The sequence below is a fragment of the Salvelinus alpinus genome, chromosome 32 (assembly GCF_045679555.1).
Source record: "Salvelinus alpinus chromosome 32, SLU_Salpinus.1, whole genome shotgun sequence".
NCBI lineage: Eukaryota > Metazoa > Chordata > Actinopteri > Salmoniformes > Salmonidae > Salvelinus > Salvelinus alpinus.
In genome coordinates, this window is record NC_092117.1 from 14,648,139 (window position 1) to 14,670,625 (window position 22,487).

At 44.4% G+C, this 22,487-nt stretch overlaps 1 protein-coding gene across 4 annotated transcripts in view; it reads left to right on the forward strand.

The window, feature by feature from the left end:
• ltbp1 (latent transforming growth factor beta binding protein 1) overlaps positions 1-22,487 on the forward strand; it is a 140,868-nt gene that overhangs the window by 92,788 nt on the left and 25,593 nt on the right. For 3 of the 4 annotated variants that reach the window (XM_071379518.1, XM_071379521.1, XM_071379520.1), the window contains 10 exons: positions 290-409; positions 4,429-4,551; positions 7,802-7,924; positions 8,617-8,739; positions 11,036-11,158; positions 12,173-12,298; positions 12,835-12,963; positions 14,907-15,029; positions 15,194-15,325; positions 17,902-18,030. In XM_071379518.1, coding sequence (XP_071235619.1) covers positions 290-409; positions 4,429-4,551; positions 7,802-7,924; positions 8,617-8,739; positions 11,036-11,158; positions 12,173-12,298; positions 12,835-12,963; positions 14,907-15,029; positions 15,194-15,325; positions 17,902-18,030 — 1,251 coding nt within the window. The remainder of the gene's footprint in view (positions 1-289; positions 410-4,428; positions 4,552-7,801; positions 7,925-8,616; positions 8,740-11,035; positions 11,159-12,172; positions 12,299-12,834; positions 12,964-14,906; positions 15,030-15,193; positions 15,326-17,901; positions 18,031-22,487) is intronic. The other variant, XM_071379522.1, reaches the window with a different exon arrangement.

The window sequence follows — 22,487 nt, forward strand, 5'->3', positions numbered from 1 at the left end:
ACGCACCCTTTACATATTTGGGTTCTATTATGAGAGCTTTAAGGGCAGGAGAATTAGAGGGGGTTTCATGGTAAGATACGATACATGGCTGTTTTTGACCTATCAATAACATGGTATGCATATGGCTTACTCACACATCAAGCACTCATCCCACTGAAACCAATGGCCTTTTTTGGTGTTGATTCTCTCCTTGCCTCTCTCTTTGTCTCTTTTATATAACTCATTTCCCCACACCTCTGTCTTTCTCTCTTTCTCTCTCTCTTTCTCTCTCACTCTCTCTCTCTCTTAGATATAAATGAGTGTCTGGACTTGGGTGTGTGTCCGTCCGGCCTGTGCATCAACTTCCCAGGCTCGTATGAGTGTGATCTGTGTCCAAAGGGCTTCCAGGGCCAGGGAGGACAGTGTGTCGGTATGTGACTGAACATTCTCCTTCCCTCACAAATAATCAGGAGCATCGAAATTACTGGAGCGGCTTGGCTCTGCATTCAAATTCCTTCCACCAATTTGGAGTTGGAAAAGAAAAGACTTGTTTGACAATCCATCGTTCTGTGTCTTGTGCGTGAGTGTGTGTGTGCACGCATGTACAGTTTAAACATACACTACATCACTGAAGTATGTGGACACCAGCTTGTCGAAGATCTCATTCCAAAATCATGGGCGTTAATATGGAGTTGGTCCACCTTTGCTGCTATAACAGCTTCCACTCTTCTGGGAAGGCTTTCCACTAGATGTTGGAACATTGCTGTGGGGACTTGCTTCCATTCAGCCACAAGAGCGTTAGTGAGGACGGGCACAGATGTTGGGCGATTAGGCCTGGCTCACAGTCGGAGTTACAATACATCACAAAGGTGTTCAATGGGGTCGAGGTCAGGGCTCTGTGCAGTCCAGCCAAGTTCTTCCATACCAATCTCGACACACCATTTCTGTATTACCCTCGCTTTATGCACGGGGGCATTGTCATGCTGAAACAGGAAAGGACCTTCCCAAATTGTTGCCACAAAGAAGCCCAGAATCGTCTAGAATGTCATTGTATGCTGTGGCGTTAAGATTTTCCTTCACTGGAACTAACGGGCCTAGCCCGAACCATGAAAAACAGGTCCAGACCATTATTCCTCCTCCACCAAACTTTACTGTTGGCACTATAATTGGGGCAGGTAGCATTTTCCTGGCATCCACCAAACCCAGATTTGTCCGTCGGACTGCCAGATGGTGAAGCGTGATTCATCACTCCAGAGAACACATTTCCATTGCTCCAGAGTCCAATGGCGGCAAGCTTTACACCACTCCAGCCGACGCTTGACATTGCGCATGGTGGTCTTAGGCTTGTGTGCGCGGCTGCTCAGCCATGGAAACCCATTTCATGAAGCTCTCTTCGAACAGTTATTTTACCGACATTGCTTCCAGATGGAGTTTGGAACTCGGTAGGGAGTGTTACAACCGAGGACAAATTATTTTTACTCGCTACACGCTTCAGCACTCGGCGGTCTCGTTCTGTGAGCTTGTGTGGCCTTCCACTTCACAATAACAGCACTTAAACCTGACCGGGGAAGCTCTTGCAGAGCAGAAATTTGATGAACTGACTTATTGAAAAGGTGGCATCCTATTTCGGTGCCATATTGAAAGTCACTGAGATCTTCAGTAAGGCCATTGTACTGCCAATGTTTGTCTATGGAGATTGCATGGCTGTGTGCTCGATTTTATACACCTGTCAGCAACGGGTGTTGCTGAAATAGCCGAATCCACTCATTTGAAGGGGTGTCCACATACTTTTGTATATATGGTGTAGGGGTGTGTGTCTGTACGAACGTGGGGAGAACACCCACTGCTCTGCTGTTAGGTGTGTGCTTTGTCCTGCGGCTGGTATTGACATTGGCTCGTCCCCCACTCCATCTCTCTTACACTACGCCTTTACTACGAAGTCCAAGAGTTTCCCCTGAATCCCTGAGCCACAGCGCTGGTTCACTGCTTCTCTGTCTTCTCAAAGCCCTCACACAGACTGCAAGAAAGGGGAATTAGGACAGACTGTATTTTTGGCGAGGTATTTAGTGAGACGATATCAATATTTAGCATTTCTAAGACTATCCTCATTTAATCTTTAGCATTTCATACTATCCTCCGCTTACAGTAATAGGTTTTTTACCCTGCTGTTGGTCATATACAGCCCACCTTTGAAAACTTACCCGCTGCAGTGCCTTGCGAATGTATTCACCCCCCTTGGCATTTTTCCTATTTTGTTGCCTTACAATCTGTAATTAAAATAGATTTTTGGGGGGTTTGTATCATTTGATTTACACAACATGCCTACCACTTTGAAGATGAAAAATATGTTTTATTGCGAAACAAACAAGAAATAAGGCAAACAAAGAAAAAAGAAAACCTGAGCGTGCATAACTATTCACCCCCCCAAAGTCAATACTTTGTAGAGCCACCTTTTGCAGAAATTACAGCTGCAAGTCTCTTGGGATATGTCTCTATAAGCTTGGCATTCTTCAAGGCAAAACTGCTCCAGCTCCTTCAAGTTGGATGGGTTCTGCTGGTGTACAGCAATCTTTAAGTCATACCACAGATTCTTAATTGGATTGAGGTCTGGGCTTTGACTAGGCCATTCCAAGACTTTTAAATGTTTCCCTTTAAACGACTCGAGTGTTGCTTTAGCAGTATGCTTAGGGTCATTGTCCTGCTGGAAGGTGAACCTCCGTCCCAGTCTCAAATCTCTGGAAGACTGAAACAGGTTTCCCTCAAGAATTTCCCTGTATTTAGCGCCATCCATCATTCTGACCAGTTTCCCTGTCCCTGCCGATAAAAAACATCCCCACAGCATGATGCTGCCACCGCCATGCTTCACTGTGTTCTCAGGATGGTGTTCTCAGGGTGATGAGAGGTGTTGGGTTTGAGCCAGACATAGCATTTTCCTTGATGGCCAAAAGCTCAATTTTAGTCTCATCTGACCAGAGAACCTTCTTCCATATGTTTGGGGAGTCTCCCCCATGCCTTTTGGCGAACTCCAAACGTGTTTGCTTATTTTTTTCTTTAAGCAATTGCTTTTTTTCTGGCCACTCTTCCGTAAAGCCCAGCTCTGTGGAGTGTACGGCTTAAAGTGGTCCTATGGACAGATACTCCAGTCTCCGCTGTGGAGCTTTGCAGCTCCTTCAGGGTTATCTTTGGTCTTTTTGTTGCCTCTCTGATTAATGCCCTCCTTGCCTGGTCCATGAGTTTTGGTGGGCGGCCCTCTCTTGGCAGGTTTGTTGTGGTGCCATATTCTTTCATTTTTTTAATAATGGATTTAATGGTGCTCTGTAGGATGTTCAAAGTTATATTATTATTATATTATTAAAATATATTTTTTTATAACCCAACCCTGATCTGTACTTCTCCACAACTTTGTCCCTGACCTGTTTGGAGAGCTCCTTGGTCTTCATGGTGCCGCTTGCTTGGTGGTGCCCCTTGCTTAGTGGTGTTGCAGACTCTGGGGCCTTTCAGAACAGGTGTATATATACTGAGATCATGTGACAGATCATGTGACACTTAGATTGCACACAGGTGGGCTTTATTCAATTAATTATGTGACTTCTGAAGGTAATTGGTTATACCTGGTCTTATTTAGGGGCTTCATAGCAAAGGGGGTGAATACATACTCTATGCACGCACCACTTTTCAGTTTTTAATTTGTATTCTTTTTTTTTTAACAAGTTATTTTTTTCATTTCACTTCACCAATTTGGACTATTTTGTGTATGTCCATTATATGAAATCCAAATAAAAATATATTTAAATTACAGGTTGTAATGCAACAAAATAGGAAAAACGCTAAGGGGGTGAATCCTTTTGCAAGGCACTGTCCATGTGGAATGCAGACTAGGTTGCTGGGTACAGTATAGCAGATTGAGGGCAGTCTGGTGGTACTTTGTCTGTCTTGTCAATGAGGTGCATTAGGCCTCACATCAGGTTTAATCCTAGCTCCAAGACATCATGTTAGCTGCCTGGGAGACCTGCAGCAGAATCAACACACACATTCTATGAGTGAAATCCCTACCCTGTATGGACAGTATTACCCAACCATATTTATAGCAGCAGTAACCCAGCCTGCAGACGTCTGGGTCACACAGCCAATCCCATAGGGAGACCCTCCAAAGTCTCATTGGTGCTGGTTTAGTTTCTTAGCTAGGTCATGCCAACTTTCAATTGGTCTGTGTTCGTGTCGTGTGGTTGTATCCTATCCAAGATAATGAGGGTTGTTTACACACATTATGCAGTTCCAGGTGCATTACCTTAACCCAGGTGAAGGTTGGCCCAATCCATTCATCACAAATACCAGTGTGCTGGAGTTTCTTTTTCAAATATTCTTCCTAACATGCCAACATGTTTAGACATTTGAGATATTAAGCACATTGTAAAAGTCTTTGACTCCCATTTTCTTGACTCTGTCCAGACGTAGACGAATGCCTGGACCCGTCAACTTGTGCCAACGGGAGGTGCTCCAACTTTGAGGGATACTTTGTCTGCTTGTGTAACGATGGATTCACGCTCAGCTCAGATGGACAGTCATGCGAAGGTAACATCCTAATTATTTACCCTAGTGTCTATCTCTATGTTTCATGGTTCTATGTGACTTTCAAACGACAGCCCAAAACTGTATGGACAGTGTTGCACAGCCATATTTAACATGAGTTTCTAGGAACCTAATCCATTTCTGTTTAATACCAACCATGGAAACATAAAATTACGGCCGAAGATATTGGCACCCTTCTGCAGTTATCTTGGTGAAAGGCCGCGCAACCAAGTACTAGCTCCGGGTGCCAATAATTTTGTCCATGCCATTTGTCTTTAGTTTCTCAATTAAAATTGTGAACATAAGTTTACAAAAATAAAATTGGTTCTTTAATGTTGAAAATCTAATCACAAGTTGTGGTGACCAATATATATTTTTTTACTTATTTGAGAAGAAATAGGGAATTACTTAAGAAAACTACAATGCTGTGAAAAAGTATTTGCCTACTTCCTGATTTCTTATTTTTTGGCACATTTGTCACACTTAAATGTTTCAGATCATCAAACAAATTTTAATATTACAGAAAGATAACCCAAGTAAACACAAAATGCAGTTTTTAAGTGATGATTTGATTTATTAAGGGAAAAAAGCTATCCGAACCTTCATGGCCCTATGTGACAAAGTAATTGCCCCCCCTTGTTAAATCATGAATTTACTGTGGTTAATCACATTTTTTGGAAAGCTGAGTTTCAATTTTTGAAATTTCAATTTCAGGCCTGATTACTGCCAGACCTGTTGAATCAAGAAATCACTTAAATAGAACCTGTCTGACAAAGTGAAGTAGGCCAAAAGATCTCAAAAGGCAAGACATCATGCCGTGATCCAAAGCAATTCAGAAACAGATGAGAAACAAAGTAATTGACATCTATCAGTCTGGAAAGGGTTACAAAGCCTTTTTTTAATGTAACTTGAATATTTATTTAAAAATGCTTTAGCTAAATGTTAGTTTCTGTTCAAATATTTTTTATTAAACACACACAAGAATGGTGTATAGGTATAAAAGACAGGTATACAATTCTTATCTAAACATAAAAGAGCAGACAGAAACAAAAAGACCCAGAGTTCTGGGACAAAGCCATTTCTAAAGCTTTGGGACTCCAGCGAACCACGGTGAGAGCCATTATCCACAAATGGAGAAAATTTGGAACGGTGGTGAACCTTCCCAGGAGTGGCCGGCCTACCAAAATTACCCCAAGAGCGCAGCGACGACTCGTCCAATAGGTCACAAAAGAACCTACAACAACATCTAAAGAACTGCCGGCCTCACTTGCCTCAGTTAAGGTCAGTGTTCATGACTCAACCATAAGAAAGAGACTGGGCAAAAATGGCATCCATGGCAGAGTTCCAAGGAAAAAACCACTGCTGACCAAAAATAACATAAAGGCTCGTCTCACATTTGGCAAAAACATCTTGATGATCCCCAAGACTTTTGGGAAAATATTCTGTGGACTGACGAGACAAAAGTTGAACTTTTTGGAAGGTGTGCGTCCTGTTACATCTGGCGTAAAAGTAACACAGCATTTCAGAAAAAGAACATCATACCAACAGTCAAATATGGTAGTGGTAGTGTGATGTTCTGGGGCTGCTTTAGGACCTGGATGACTTGCTGTGATTGATGGAACCAATGAATTCCGCTCTCTACCAAAAAATCCTGAAGGAGAATGTCCGGCCATCAGTTCGTGACCTCAAGCTGAAGCGCACTTGGGTTCTGCAGCAGGACAATGATCCAAAACACACCAGCAAGTCCACCTCTGAATGGCTTAAAAAAAACAAAATGAAGGTTTTGGAGTGGCCTAGTCAAAGTCCGGACTTGAATCCGATTGATATGCTGTGGCGTGACCTTAATAAAGGCGGTTCATGCTCGGAAACCCTCCAATGTGGCTGAATTAAAACAATTCTGCAAAGAAGAGTGGGCCAAAATTCCTTCACAGCGATGTGAAAGACTCATTGCCAGTTATTGCAAACGCTTGATTGCAGTTGTTGCTGCTGAGGGTGGCACAACCAGTTATTAGGTTAAGGGGTCAATTACTTTTTCACATAGGGCCATGAAGGTTTGGATAGCATTTTTACCTTAATAAATAAAATCATCACTTAAAAACTGCATTTTGTGTTTACTTAGGTTATCTTTGTGTAATATAATTTTTTTTTGATGATCTGAAACATTTAAGTGTGACAAATGTGCAAAAAAATAAGAAACCAAGAAGGAGGCAAATACTTTTTCACAGCACTTGTCACGATCGTCTATGGGTGAGAGAGAGGACCAAGGCGCAGCGTGTACAAAATACATTCTCTTTTATTTAGAGAAGGGAAAAAACACGAAACAAACACTGAATACAAACTAAACAAAACAACTGTGAAGCTAACGACGTAAGTGCATAGACAAGCAACAAACGTTCAACATAGACAATTACCCACACAACCCCAATGCCTATGACTGCCTTAAATATGGCTCTCAATTAGAGACAATGAACCACAGCTGCCTCTAATTGAGAACCAATCTAGGCAGCCATAGACATACAAACACCTAGACAAGACACTGACCCATTTACCATACAAAACCCCTAGACAATACAAAAACACATACATTCCCCATGTCACACCCTGACCTAACTAAAATAATAAAGAAAACAAAGAATACTAAGGCCAGGGCGTGACAGCACTGTACATGTGTGCTAATATATTTCGGCGCAACTGTACAAGGACAAAGAACACCTCAGGAAAGGTGCGTCACTCAGCGTTTCCAGAGAGACTGTGTTGCATGTGGTGGATGGCTGTGAGTAGTATTCACACAGTATCCTGACACAGCCACAGCGGGTAGATATGATATGAGTCGGAACAGGAAATCGTTAGACCGTGTGACACAGTCCAGATAGGCCTTTATTGCAGCAGTAACCCAGCCTGCAGATGTCTGGATCACACAGCCAATCCAATAGGGAGACCCTCCAAAGTCTCATTGGAGGTAGTGGTGCTGGTTTAGCTTCTTAGCTAGGTCATGCCAACTTTCAATTGGTCTATGTTCGTGTCGTGTGGTTGTATCCTATCCAAGATAATGAGGGTTGTTTACACACATTATGCAGTTCCAGGTGCATTACCTTAACCCAGGTGAAGGTTGGCCCAATCCATTCATCACAAATACCAGTGTGCTGGAGTTTCTTTTTCAAATATCCTTCCTAACATGCCAACATGTTTAGACATTTGAGATATTAAGCACATTGTAAAAGTCTTTGACTCCCATTTTCTTGACTCTGTCCAGACGTAGACGAATGCCTGGACCCGTCAACTTGTGCCAACGGGAGGTGCTCCAACTTTGAGGGATACTTTGTCTGCTTGTGTAACGATGGATTCACGCTCAGCTCAGATGGACAATCATGCGAAGGTAACATCCTAATTATTTACCCTAGTGTCTATCTCTATGTTTCATGGTTCTATGTGACTTTCAAACGACAGCCCAAAACTGTATGGACAGTGTTGCACAGCCATATTTAACATGAGTTTCTAGGAACCTAATCCATTTCTGTTTAATACCAACCATGGAAACATAAAATTACGGCCAAATATATTGGCACCCTTCTGCAGTTATCTTGGTGAAAGGCCGCGCAACCAAGTACTAGCTCCGGGTGCCAATAATTTTGTACATGCCATTTGTCTTTAGTTTCTCAATTAAAATTGTGAACATAAGTTTACAAAAATAAAATTGGTTCTTTAATGTTGAAAATCTAATCACAAGTTGTGGTGACCAATATATATTTTTTACTTATTTTAGAAGAAATAGGGGAATTACTTAAGAAAACTACACGTGTGGTAATATATTTCGGCGCAACTGTACAAGGTCTGTGTTCGTGTGGTTATATCCTATCCAAGATAATGAGGGTTGTTTACACACATTATGCAGTTCCAGGTGCATTACCTTAACCCAGGTGAAGGTTGGCCCAATCCATTCATCACAAATACCAGTGTGCTGGAGTTTCTTTTTCAAATATCCTTCCTAACATGCCAACATGTTTAGACATTTGAGATATTAAGCACATTGTAAAAGTCTTTGACTCCCATTTTCTTGACTCTGTCCAGACGTAGACGAATGCCTGGACCCGTCAACTTGTGCCAACGGGAGGTGCTCCAACTTTGAGGGATACTTTGTCTGCTTGTGTAACGATGGATTCACACTCAGCTCAGATGGACAGTCATGCGAAGGTAACATCCTAATTCTATGCCGTAGTGTCTATCTTGTTTTTCATGGTTCTATGTGACTTTCAAACGACAGCCCCAAACTAGCTCTGCCAAGTCCCTGAATGATCTAGAAGACTGGATGACATAACTGGAAGATGTCATAGTTTAGAGAATCACCCTTTTAGCCCAAGCTGAATTAGCCACTGGTTAGAAACTTCCAGAATGCCCATAAATATAAACAGCATAATTGCTGCACAGAGTGAATGCTGTAAAAGTAAGTACTACCCCATAATTACTCATTTGTTCGGGCACTGTTTGTATATGTGACATAGTTAATGACTCTGCCTGCCTAAGACTGTCAGTTTAGCCCAGCGAAGCACTTTGTCTTGGCTTTTTCCACAGTATTTTATGTCAGTCACAAGGCACCTTGCTTAAAGGACTATTTTACCCATGTAATCGAGTGGTTTTGTTGTTTTCAGTAGTCCAAGGTAGATGCATTCACAAAAAAAAAGGAATTTCCAAACGATGTCTGAGTCTAGATATCTAGCTTTGAATGTCCTGATCAGTCCTGATGTTCACCATTGTCCATTTGAGTCAATTCCTACAACTCCCAAGATTCCCCTCTCTCTAACTGGGTAGAGTGGTTGGTGTGTGGGTTGAACTTGGTTCAACAGTAGGTGTCAAACAGTGGAGGCTGCTGAGGGGTGGATGGCTCATAATAATGACTGGAATGACATCAAACACATAGATACCATTCCACTAATTCTGCTCCAGCCATTATTATGTGCCCGTCCTCCCCAATTAAGGTGCCATCAACATCCTGTGGTGTCCCAAAAGTGCTTCACCTTAATCAAATATATGACAGGAGAGATTATTTCACAGAAAATAATATTGTTCCTTGAGATTTGCCGGAGTTTAGAGTGACGGAAAGTAGCGAACAGCCATGCTCTGTGCCCTCGTCGTGTCCCGTCATTGAGCCGAGCAGCCCAAGTGGAGCCGTTGCTATACTCCCACACATGCAGAGCCAGCAGGAAGCGGGTGACACACAGAGAGGAGCAGCTAATTTACTAACTGAGGAAATTATTTATCATTTCTGGTTTCGAGCAGAACCAATCAGGCCTGGGTAGTGTAGGGCCTGAACGTCGCGGGCATGGGTAGGGATCGGCCCGAGCTCTCGTAAACATTGGTCACAGAGATAATTTGAATTACACGCCCACAGTCGGTTGAACACATATGAACAGCACGACAGGTGGATTCAGCTAGCAAGTGCTGTTTTCTGGGATTCACTGGCATAGAAAAGCTGGGTGGAAGTGCAAAGTCTCACATGATGAAGTGCTTTGACTCGGCTATTTCAACTTTTTGACAGAAGCCGTGTTTCGAGAGCCTTTTGAAACAGAAAACAAAATAATAATTACAGGATAAGCTATTTCTCATATATCTCAGATAGGACCCTTGGATCTTTCTTACTTTTGAACTCCACATTGTTGGGAAAGGGCCCAAGTTGGTTATTGAAATTCCATAATTTATTCAGCAGGACCCGATAGCTTCACTGTGGGCACTATGATCCCTTATTGATGTCACTTGTTAAATCCACTTCAATCAGTGCAACTGTAGGCTAAATTATATTTCCAAACCGTATGTATGGTGGATTGACTAGAAATACACGTGAAAATATATTATTGGTAAAATTCCCCTTTAAGATTGAGGCATTGTAGCGCACGTTTATAAATCATTCAGGATTTGCCTGGCAGCTCCCAACTTTATCAGAGGACCATAGTGCCCACAGTGAAGCTATTGGGTCCTGCTGAATAAATGATGGAATTTCAATAACCAACTTGGGCTGTTTGGGGCAATGAAAGTATATGAAACACTGAGTTGCCACTCAAGTTGCTACCACATATCAATGTCTCTTCATATTTCTCCCGATATGCCACATCAATGTCTCTCGCTGTTCACCTGGCCCAATTTGCCCTCTGGCATGATAAGAATTCTCTCTTTGCTACCTTGCTCAGGAAGTCTGTATCAAAATATGACTTATTGAATGTGAGGACACAACGGGCCTTCAAGATGTGGTATAAAGTCCTACAGCATTGACAATACTTTGAACACACCTGTACATTAAATTGACATTATTGAAAGTTGTATTATTTCTTAATGTGCTCGACATGTTAAGCCTCTTCTTATGCATAATCTCATCCTCAAATAGGAATGGGTCATGTTGGACTTTAGTGACACCGCTCAGAATTATCAGTGCAGCACCCTGAGCCTTACTGCTTTTGTGTGATGCTTTTGCCTAAGAGTGTTGTGTGTTGTGCCCCAGATGTGGATGAGTGCCAGGATGAGCAGGTGTGTACCAGGGGGCACTGCCAAAACACTGAGGGCTCTTTCCTCTGTAACTGTGGGCCCGGTTTCAGGGCTTCTGCGGCAGGGGACCAGTGTGACGGTAAGACTCTCATTATCCTCTGACTCTTGCCATTACACACTGACTTATACCGTTATACATTGACTCATACCATTGTACACTTGCGCGTACAATTACAACCTCACATACACAATTACACATTTTCTCATTCAGTACAATGTCTTACTGTGCAGTGGATATTTGGGACACATTGGAGTTAGCTGTGTTTAGATAGATCTGAAAAAAGTTCTTAAAACATACGCAGTGTACAAAACATTATGAACACCTGCTCTTTCCACTACAGACTGACCAGGTGAATCCAGGTGAAAGCTATGATCCCTTATTGATGTCACTTGTTAAATCCACTTCAATCAGTGTAGATGAAGGGGAGATGACAGGTTAAAGAAGGATTTCTAAGCCTTCAGACAATAGAGACATGGATTGTGTATGTGTGCCATTCAGAGGGTGAATGGGCAAGACAAAAGATTTAAGTGCCTTTGAATGGAGTATGGTAGTTGGTGCCAGGCGCACCGGTTTGTGTCAAGAACTGCAACGCTGCTGGGTTTTTCACGCTCAACAGTTTCCTGTGTGTATCAAGAATGCTCCACCACCCAAAGAACATCCAGCCAACTTGACAACTGTGGGAAGCATTGGAGTCAACATGGGCCAGCATCCCTGTGGAACGCTTTCAACACCTTGTAGAGTCTGACGAATTGATGATGTTCTGAGGCCAAATGGGAGGGGGAGGGGACTCTATATTAGGAAGGTGTTCTTAATGTTTTGTACACTCAGTATATATATAATAATCTGATAATGGTTCAGAAGATTGGATTTCTGAACTGGTATCAATATTTTGTACATTGTTCATCTAATTGAATGTATTTTTAATCATGTAATGTACAAACACATGGTAGAAAATATCTAGCTACCCTAATTAAAATCCTGAAACGGACTCTATCTTCATGTCCTCTATCTTCCCATAAAGCATAGTGTCTGTGTGCGTCCATGATTGTGTGTGTGTGTTGCCTGCATTGAGAGCTGTTCCTTTGGTTGCAGATGTGGATGAGTGCCAGAAGCTGACCATGCCCTGTGACAGGGTGGGCCACTGTGTCAACAACATGGGCTCCTACCACTGCAGCTGCCCCCAGGGCTACCAGCAGATCAACGGCACCAGCTGCCTAGGTATAGGCCACTCCCTCCCTCACATACTCAAAACATACATGCAAAGACACACACACACACACACACACACACACACACACACACACACACACACACACACACACACACACACACACACACACACACACACACACACACACACTCACACACTCACAGACTGACATAGATGCAGACACAGACACCTTCACACTCTCTCTTTGATGCAATAATTTGATATGCCTATAAACACACACACACATGCACCTGAACACACACTCTCACCAATACATTAACTTATTCTAACATACGCACACCCACATCATGTGAGCGTGCCAGAGAAGCTGAGAGGCCAGGTGATTTCACATATCTCCCCTGCCTGTGGTAATGCTGATGTCATTCTTCATTATACGTGTGTACAAAGGAATCAGACACTGAGGCACCTGCAACAGTTAACAAGCCTCTGGCCTGTATCTCCCTCCCTTCCTCCTTCCTTCTTTCCCTGGTGTGTCATGTTGAATGACCTCACACCTGCGCCTTGGTCTGGCTGTCCCCGACAGATGTTGACGAGTGTCTGGACGACCCGGAGCTGTGTTCCCCACACGGGGAGTGTCTCAACGCTGAGGGCTCCTTCTACTGCGTCTGTGAGAGAGGCTTCGCTGCCGGCCAGGACAAACACACCTGTGAAGGTAGGCCACACAATAATATGACACCCTGCCTCTTCCAGTGATCTGCAGTTGTTGTGGCAGTGTTTCTCTGAGCCAAGAGGCTTGGGGAAATGTGATATAAGTCGAGTTCCAGTGATTAGAAGTGTTAGGAGGCTTCTCACTGATTCACTGACTCATTTTCTTCACCCAGTCACTCATTCATTCTCTCACTCTCTCGCGTCGCCCTTTCTTTGCATCCACATGCGGTGGTGTAGTAGAGGAAAAATGCACGTAAGCACCTTTTTTTATTTTGCCGACTCGTTTACGCGGAGAAGTGCATTGGTAATAGAGGGGCTGTTACTCTATTCGCGGCGAATTGCCGTGAACGGCGATCAGCGTTCACACACACACACACACACACACACACACACACACACACACACACACACACACACACACGATCTATCCACAACACCAGTTCTTTAGCGGTGGTTTGATTGATAGCCATGTTTGGTTGTGGTTTTCTCTGGTTCAACTGATGTGTATCTGACATTTATACGATGTTAGTCGGATGCTTGTCTAACGCCTCCGTCTCATGCCGCATGTTCCCTCCGCTCTGCTGGCTCCGTCTCTCTCCCTGCCGATGCCTTGTTGCTCCTGGAAGAGAGTGGCTTTCATTTCTTTCACATATGGTTTCTGCTTTTTTTCCACCAAAGACCTTGATGCCAGGAGTCTTGCCCCGTGCCAGAGTTGTTTTAAATGCCCTTTCCTGCAGTAAAAATAGAGAAAAAACAGAGAAGGAAGCCTTTGAGCTCGATGTCTAGACAAGGAGGAATATTTTCTGCTGTACTCTGTTACTCCTGATTTATGCAGGAGCTCAGGCTCAGTGAGTGAGGTCCTCTGTGTGTGTGTGTGTGTGTGTGTGTGTGTGCGCGGGCAGGCGTACGTACATACATATGGACATCATAAGCAATTACCACTACAATAGTATTTTTGGTCGTAATCCAATTTTCACCTTTCATGTCATTTCACTGATCCTTTCACTGAGGAAATGAATTAGAGGGATGCGCCATAGTACGTGAGCATCCTGCATGTTGTACAAGTCTGTAAAGCTGACAACAGGACATCCTTCAGCAGAGTTAACGGCAGATTACTTTTGCAGGTGCCATCACTGAGGCTGAGGGGTGGGATTCCAATTAGCTAAAGACAGACACATGATCCTCCCAAGCCAAAAGGAGGCAAACAGAGGAAATAGCATTTACTGTTAGGGGAGTTCTCCTCTTCCCTCCTCCCTGTGGTATAAATATGTTTTCAGCCTGAACATGGCTCCACGATAGGCCCCCGTGAGGTGGGGCCACGATCTTGTTTAATCCTGGGAACATGGGCCCAGTGAACCAGCAATAGGACATGGGCCATAAAACACCTCAGTCCCCCCAGCTCAGCCCCCGCAGCTCAGCCCACCGCTTTCCCTGTTGATCTTGGACCTGCAGAACCACAGCTGAGGAGCAGACTGGGACTGAGGCCTGGACCACAATCAAAGCACAGGGGTCCCGGCCCACAGCTCTTCTACCCAGACCCCAGCTTGGCTTTAGTACAGTAATACCCCCAAGGGGCCACAGACTGTCCTCCCCTGTAACAGCCAAAGGATGGTCTGACCCAAGAAGAAGGATGTTTGGGCTCCAGGGAGGGCCTGTTTGACATAGATTGAATTGGGTCCAGCAGAGATCAAGAGGAAGATGAAACCTGCTGTGGCCTGTCACATCTGCTTCTACGGTTGTCTCTCTCTCTGTCTCTTTCATCTCTGGCTCTGATGACGTGAAGCTTTTTCTATCTTGGTCAACGGACTTTCAGGGTATCCAAGGATATCCAAGTCTTCAACTGTTTGGTGTTTGTTTCAAACACCCCTTGAGAACGTTTTTTTTTGTTGGCATATAGGGTGTACCGGTATGCTGAGTTTGTGTGTGTACGTGTGTGTTTCTTTGCAGACGTGGATGAGTGCTCAGATGGCACCAGGTGTGTTGGCGGTTCCTGTGAGAACAGCCAGGGTTCCTACAGATGCCTGTGTGACACTGGCTACCGCCTGCAGCCAGACACTGACACATGCCTGGGTTGGTAACACCCTGTCACAAAACTACATATCCCATCATTCTCTATGCCGATCATGATTTCCTGAGGACTACAATTCAAGCATCGTTACTGTGTTCAGTTCAGTGGGGTGTATAAGTGTTTAGCTGCGTTTTGACTGGGGTACTGTGGCTCTGTGCTCTCCCAGATATCGACGAGTGTTCAGAGTTGGGGCGGAGCATCTGTGGGGCGTGGCAGTGTGAGAACATGGAGGGCTCCTATAGGTGTGTGGTGGACTGCCCCCCTGGACACAACCATGGCCCAGAGGGCATCTGTATGGGTGAGTCGGCATCATCAGGGTAGCCATAGCCCTGCAAACTTTCAGCTGTTGCCCCATCCAATCCTTTGCTTTAAAATACCCATGCGCTCCTATTCCATCTCATCTTACCCCATCCATCCATCCATCCATCCATCCATCCATCCATCAAAACTCACCTTACCCCAACACCCATCAACACACCTTTCCATACCATTCCCCATCCATCTACATACATTTTTGTTCTGGTCTATCAACTGCTTTTTGGTGGACAGTGAGCAGTACAAAGCGTCACCTTGGCTTGACACCTGTACATGTACACTATATAAACAAAAGTATGTGGAAATATCTTTACATTTGTGGATTCGGCTATTTCAGCCACACCCGTTGCTGGCAGGTGTATAAAATCGAACACACAGCCGTGCAATCTTCATAGACAAACATTGGCAGTAGAACGGTTTCACTGAAGAGCTCAGTGACTTTCAACGTGGCACCGTCATAGGATGCCACCTTTCCAACAAGTCAGTACGTCAAATTGCTGCCCTGCTAGAGCTGCCCCGGTCAACTGTAAGTGCTGTTATGGTGAAGTGGAAATGTTTAGGAGCATCAACGGCTCAGCCACAAAGTGGTAGGCCACACAAGCTCACATAACGGGACCGCCGAGTGCTGAAGCGCGTAGCACGTAAAAATTGTCTGTCCTCGCTACCGAGTTCCAAACGGCCTCTGGAAGCAACTTCGGGAGCTTCATGAAATGGGTTTCCATGGCCGAGAAGCCGCACACAAGCCTAAGATTACCATGATCAATGCCAAGCGTTGGCTGGAGTGGTGTAATGCTCGCCGCCATTGGACTCTGGAGCAGTGGAAACGCTCCAATGCATAGTGCCAACTGTAAAGTTTTGTGGAGGAGGAATAATGGTCTGGGGCTGTTTTTCATGGTTCGAGCCCTTTAATTTCAGTAAAGGGAAATGTTTTATAATTATATACTTTTTTTTGTACCTTTACCCCTTTTTCTCGACAATTTCGTGATATCCATTTGATAGTTACAGTCTTGTCCCATCGCTGCAACTCCCAAATGGACTCGGGAGAGGCAAAGGTCGAGAGCCGTGCGTCCTCCAAAACACGACCCTGCCAAGCTGCTCTGCTTCTTGACACAATGCTCCCTTAACCCGGAAGCCAGCCGCACCAATGTGTCGGAGGAAACACTGTCCAGTTGGCGACCGAAGTCAGCTTGCAGGCGCCCGGCCCGACACAAGGAGTCGCTAGAGCGCGATGGGACAAGGAAACTCGGACGACGCTGGGCCAATTGTGCGCCACCTCGTGGGTGTCACGGCCGGCTGTGACACAGCCTGGGATCGAACCCGGGTCTGTATTGACGCCTCAGGCACTGCGATGCAGTGCCTTAGTCCGCTGCGCCACTTGGGAGGCCCCTAAAGGAAAATCTTAATGCTACAGCATACATTGACATTCTAGACGATTCTGTGCTTCCAACTTTGTGGCAATAGTTTGGGGAAGGCCCTTTCCAGTTTCAGCATGACAATCCCCCTGTGCACAAAGTGAGGTCCGTACAGATATGGTTTGTCGAGATCGGTGTGGAAGAACTTGACTGGCCTGCACAGACACCTTTTGGATGAATTGGAACGCCGACTGCGAGCCAGGCCTAAATGCCCAACATCAGTGTCCGACCTCGCTAATGCAATGTTCCAACATCTAGTGGAAAGCCTTCCTAGAAGATTGGAGGCTCTGTTATAGCAGGAAAGGGGGGACCAACTCCATATTAATGCCCATTATTTTGGAATTAGCAGTTATCCACATACTTTTGGTCATGTAGTGTATGTCTCTTGTAGGTTTTGGGGGTAGGGGGGTGTTTCAATAGACTTTGCACCATCTCGTTGGTCCAGCTAACTCAAGCTTGTTCTCTACTAATTATCTCCACAGAACAGATTCCTCAGTGACCATAGTAACTCACTATGAGCATCTGTCGTGAGGCAGCAACATTACGTCTGTTGCGTGTGCTTGTTTAGGGGTCAGGCGGTTGATTAAACTGTTTGGGTTACACAGTGTTCCAGTTTAGAATGCTCTGTTTGCCCAGCTCAGCCGAGACAAGAGGACATTTATGTGAGACATGTTTTGTCTACAGCTCTCCATGATTTTCCTAGTGTTCTTTTGTGCTAATATTTGAGCATATTTATTACAGTCTTCGCAGGGTGTGGAGTCTAATGTACACACACACTCATACACCCATACACACACACACACACACACACACACACTGTACATGCAAACATACACACACACTTTTTTCAGTGTGGATCTGCCTTTCATTTATTTTGGCCTTGCCTCTATATGCTTCGTGGTATACTGTACTTTTCTGTTTTGCCTCTGGACACAACTTGAACTGTCTGGATGCTCATACTCATAATAAATGGTACCAATGAGATATTTGCTTCAAAACCTGAGACTAGTTCCACTGCAGCTCAGTGGGTGTAGGCTTCTGCTGTTCTGTAGGTCAACTGGTCCTTATTGAGGAACCACCTCTACCACCGAGACTGTATAGAAGAACCGATATCTAAACTTTGACCCTTCTCCTCCTCGTTCTGCAGACATTGATGAGTGCAACGTCAACGCCTTGGCGTGTGGCAGCCACGGCTTCTGTGAGAACATGGTCGGATCCTTCCGCTGCCTGTGTGACCGGGGCTACCAGGAGTCCCAGGAGGGCCTCGGCTGTGTGGGTGAGTAGGAGTGGGGTGTGTCAGTGTGTGTGGGTGGGTTTTGGGAGACAAAATCACATTGATTGATTATCAGACAAGTCACAGGCTTTTGGTTATGACTCAGGCTACTACGCCAGTGAAGTGCATAATGCTAAGCTACGTAACATGCTACAGTAGCAAAATGTTTTTATCATATGAGAAAACTAGAATAAAGATGATCATGAGCACTCGCTCACCTCAGCTAACAGTTTCCCAGCCTAATTGTTACCAAATATCAAAACCGGGATTTAGTGTGAACCAAAATCTGACATTGATTGATTTATCAAGACAAGTCCTCCATGCTTGTCTCAAAGCAGCACGATGGCGCTGTCCCAATCAAAACAGTGCTGAATTATCATCTTGGTGGCAATACACGATTATTGCTTTAAATTAGTGTAACGGTTGGATATTACTTTGGAAGTTTCAGTAGAACTATAAGCAAGAATTTGATACATGCCTTCAATTGCATTAGCCTACTTTGTTCCAATATTTAACCATTCCTTACTAAGATGAGTTTTCCTCTCTGTGCTTTTTCTAGGCCTAGTGGCTGCATTCTTCTCAACACCAGTTTAACTCTATATGCTGTTTTCTATATATCAGGCTTTTTTTGGTGTTCGGGCTCAATTAATTTCTGTGATGTCAGACCAGGCCTGGGCTTGGGTTTCAGCTCACCGGGCTTGGGTCGGACCAGCCTCAAATTTTCAGGCCCGATGAGAACTCTAATATCATGCTGTGGGCCAAAAACTCCATCCCACCCAAACAGGCTCAAATTCCAGGTGTTGTTTTTGTAGCTCTTACACTAAAAGGGCATTATCATTTTCACAATTTCAGAGTGTAATTTCGACCTCATAGTGTGGAAATATATATATTTTTTTTACTGAAAATAACGTTTTTGACTGCACTGCCCCTTTAACAGTGGCCAATCTGCTGTGTGCTATGAAAGGGCTTCCATACATTTCAAGAACCTTTTAGAATTCTGAAGAACCGTAGATGCCACGTCGAGAATCCCCCACTTAACTCAAAGGTTCTTTATTGGGCAAAAGTTCAAACCATTTAAGAACCTTCATTTTTTTTCAGTGTAGGTGTCCTGCTGAAAGCATTGGAACTCTCTTAAAACCAAACTGCTAGCGTTGATGGCTAAAACTTCTGCTCCCTTCTTGAGACAACTCCAGCAGAGTTGTCATGACGACTGAATGACAGCTCACTCCTATTATGTATATGCTGGGTAGTCTGCCATGGCTATATCTGTCAACCTAGAAAACCAAGAGTAACCTTTTCAATCTTAAAATGAGATTTATTTCCTCATTCAGTGGCAACTACTGTAGCCTTTAGCCAATTATAAACATGAATTCGTCCATGCAAAGCAATAGGAATTATGATTGAGTGTATTTTCCTGACAGCTATTTTCCTCTGGAGTTTGTTGGCAGTGCTAGAAATGTATGCTTCATGCTACTCTTACAGATTGTGTAAGCATTGTAGATATGAAATCATGTCATCAAAGACTTAAATGTGATGATATGGTGTGGGCCATTTTGATGCAGGGCCATTTTGGGACAGTAGTTTCCCCTCTTTGCATGAAAAAAAAAGATGGCAGACGTGTCGCCGGACATTTGATTGATGTGACCATTTATTTTTATTCAATTTGAAGGTGTAGCTCACGCTGTTATGTTTTAAACATCTCCCGCTGTGTCTGCAGTGCTCCTTAGACCCTAGGATTGGAAAATGCACTGGAGCTTAGACTCTGCTGTCTCACGCACAAGCATACACGCACTCACAGGCACACACACGCACGCAAATACACACACATACCGTTGCAATGAAAGTAATGGAGAGTTGTAAAGCTGTATCTTCTGTCTGTCAGTGTGAGTCCAGGGTTCTGGTTCCTGTCTGCCTATCCCCACTGAAGAGAAAGATTGACTATAAGACAGAGATTTTGATTTAAAAAATTGCCTTTTTGATTTGACTTTTAATACTGGAGTTGTCTGAATCAGATCTATAGGTTACACAAAATGTTCTTTCTTGATGTAATGTACTGTATGTTTGGTCGACCAGGTTATTTCTCAGTCAATAGCTTTTTCCGGTCAGGGCTTGGCTGTGGTGGTTCGCTATCAGTGATGCATGGCTTTCATTTCAGCCCCGGGCTGCAGTGGATTCAAAGGTGAGTGTGTTCTGTCTGAAAATCCATCCCTGATACCAAATCAAACCCCAGACAACCTCAGCCAAGCCAGGGGGCATTCTTCCACAGACCCACAGAAAACCAGTGCTCACTCTGTCAAAAGAGCTCAGAATGCCGTTTTTTTTGTTACTCTCAATTTCATTCTCTCAGTTTGAGGGGGTTTGAGGGAGTGGGGAATCATCATCAGATAGAGAGCCAGTGAGTTCATGTTTTTGGACAAGCTGAAGAATTGGAGCTCGTTTGTCTTGGTGGTTTCTTTAACTGGGCCCATGCAGTTCCCATCTATTCCAATTTCCTCCTGCAGAAAGGCCTGTCAGAGCCCTGAAAGTGGGTCGCAGGCACTCCCATATTGAAGCTGATAAAATACTTCCTTCAGCCAGACATCTCTGACCTGTGCGCACATACACACACACGCGATCGCACATACACGTTCATACATCCACACAAACACTTTTACACACACATGCACTCCCTGCAACATGCACACGTACACTAACCTGCAACACACACCGATACACACGCACATGCACACACGCACGTGCACACGCACGCACACACAGTCACGTCCACTTACGCATACGGTCTCTCTTGCCTTCTTTCTCTCACACACACACTCTCCATCTGTACCTTGGCAAGTGTTGGTGGGTCCCACCCCAGCCCTGTACAGCCAGCTGCCTCTGTTCTTCTGCCAGCCCATCACTCTGCTGTGGCTTGCACAGATGGTCTCGCCCCCCAAACTACCGGAAGTGGTCAACCGCCAACCCCTCCTCTCCCCATCTCTGGTTACACCCAGACAGACGCAGCCCTGAGCCTCTCGGATTGTTTTCTGCTTCCCAGATAAAGAAGACATTTTGGATCGTATTAACCTGTTTGTTACATACTGGGATTCAAACAGCGTAGCCTATCTGTCTGTGTCCTCTCTTTTCACAGCTCATGTTATTGAACAGAACACTGTCTGACTGTCAAGTGATTTAAGTGACACATTTCATTGTTGCTACTCTCTCTCCCTCTAGTCCAGCTAGCTACAACTTTAAACAAGATGAATAAGCCAACAGCTGTGCTTTTTCTGACTCTGCTGGACTGAGGCTGGGGTAGCGGTTGGGGCTGAACCCAAACAATGACTGTGCATAGTGAACAAGGTGCTACTGGGTCAAGCCAGACAGACCAGCTTTTAATGAGGGCACCGCGGCGTGTGCTGAAACCAGAAGAGCAGCAGCAGGTTTTAATGTCAAATTAATTATAGTTTCTCCTCAGTACCTGGATGCGTTGAGCCGAGCGACAAGGAAGGCTTATAACTAGAGGGAGGGACTTTTCATTTTAAATTTTTGTCTGCTTCCTGCATTACAGTAGGTACCTGGGCTGTTAATGAGCTTTTTGATCCGTGGCGGCAGATATATGCGATAGCGGCCATTGTGGGTGAATATGCTAAGCCATCTGTGCTCTGAATCACACAATGATAGTCTCTCTGGCTCCTGCGACTGGCTATTTCTGCCCAGTCACATACCGGAGGAGGAGGAGAAGAGGAAAGAGAGAGACAGGCTGGGAAGTTTCATCTGCGTACATAAAAATAAGTTATACACTGAGTATACAAAACATGAAGAACACCTTCCTAATATTGAGTTGCACCCCCCCTTTTGCCCTCAGAACAGCCTCATTTTTTCGGGGCATGGACTCCAATGCTTCCCACAGTTGTGTCAAGCTGGCTGGATGTCCTTTGGATGGTGGACCATTCTTGATACACACGGGAAACTGTTGAGCGTGAAAAACCCAGCAGCGTTGCAGTTCATGACACAAACCGGTGCGCCTGGTACCTACTACCATACCCCGTTCAAAGGCACTTAAATCTTTTGTCTTGCCCATTCACCCTCTGAATGGCACACATACACAATCCATTTCCCAAGGCTTAAAAATCCTTATCTAACCTGTCTCCTCCCCTTCATCTACACTGATTGAAGTGGATTTAACATGTGACATCAATAAGGGATCATAGCTTCCAACTGGATTCACCTGGTCAGTCTGTCATGGAAAGTTAATAATGTTTTGTACACTCAGTATATATCGCCATCGAAATAGAGCCAGTCTTCTTCCCACTAACCTATCTAGCTATACTATACTGTAACTCAGCATTTCTCTCTGTACATCTTAAATCATTTCCAATGGCAGGGCAGCGGAGATGTACTGTGTAGCCAAATTGTGGTATATAAACTGGTATATAAAATATTTAATGCATAAGGACAGAATCCTCTGAAATGGAGAAAGAACA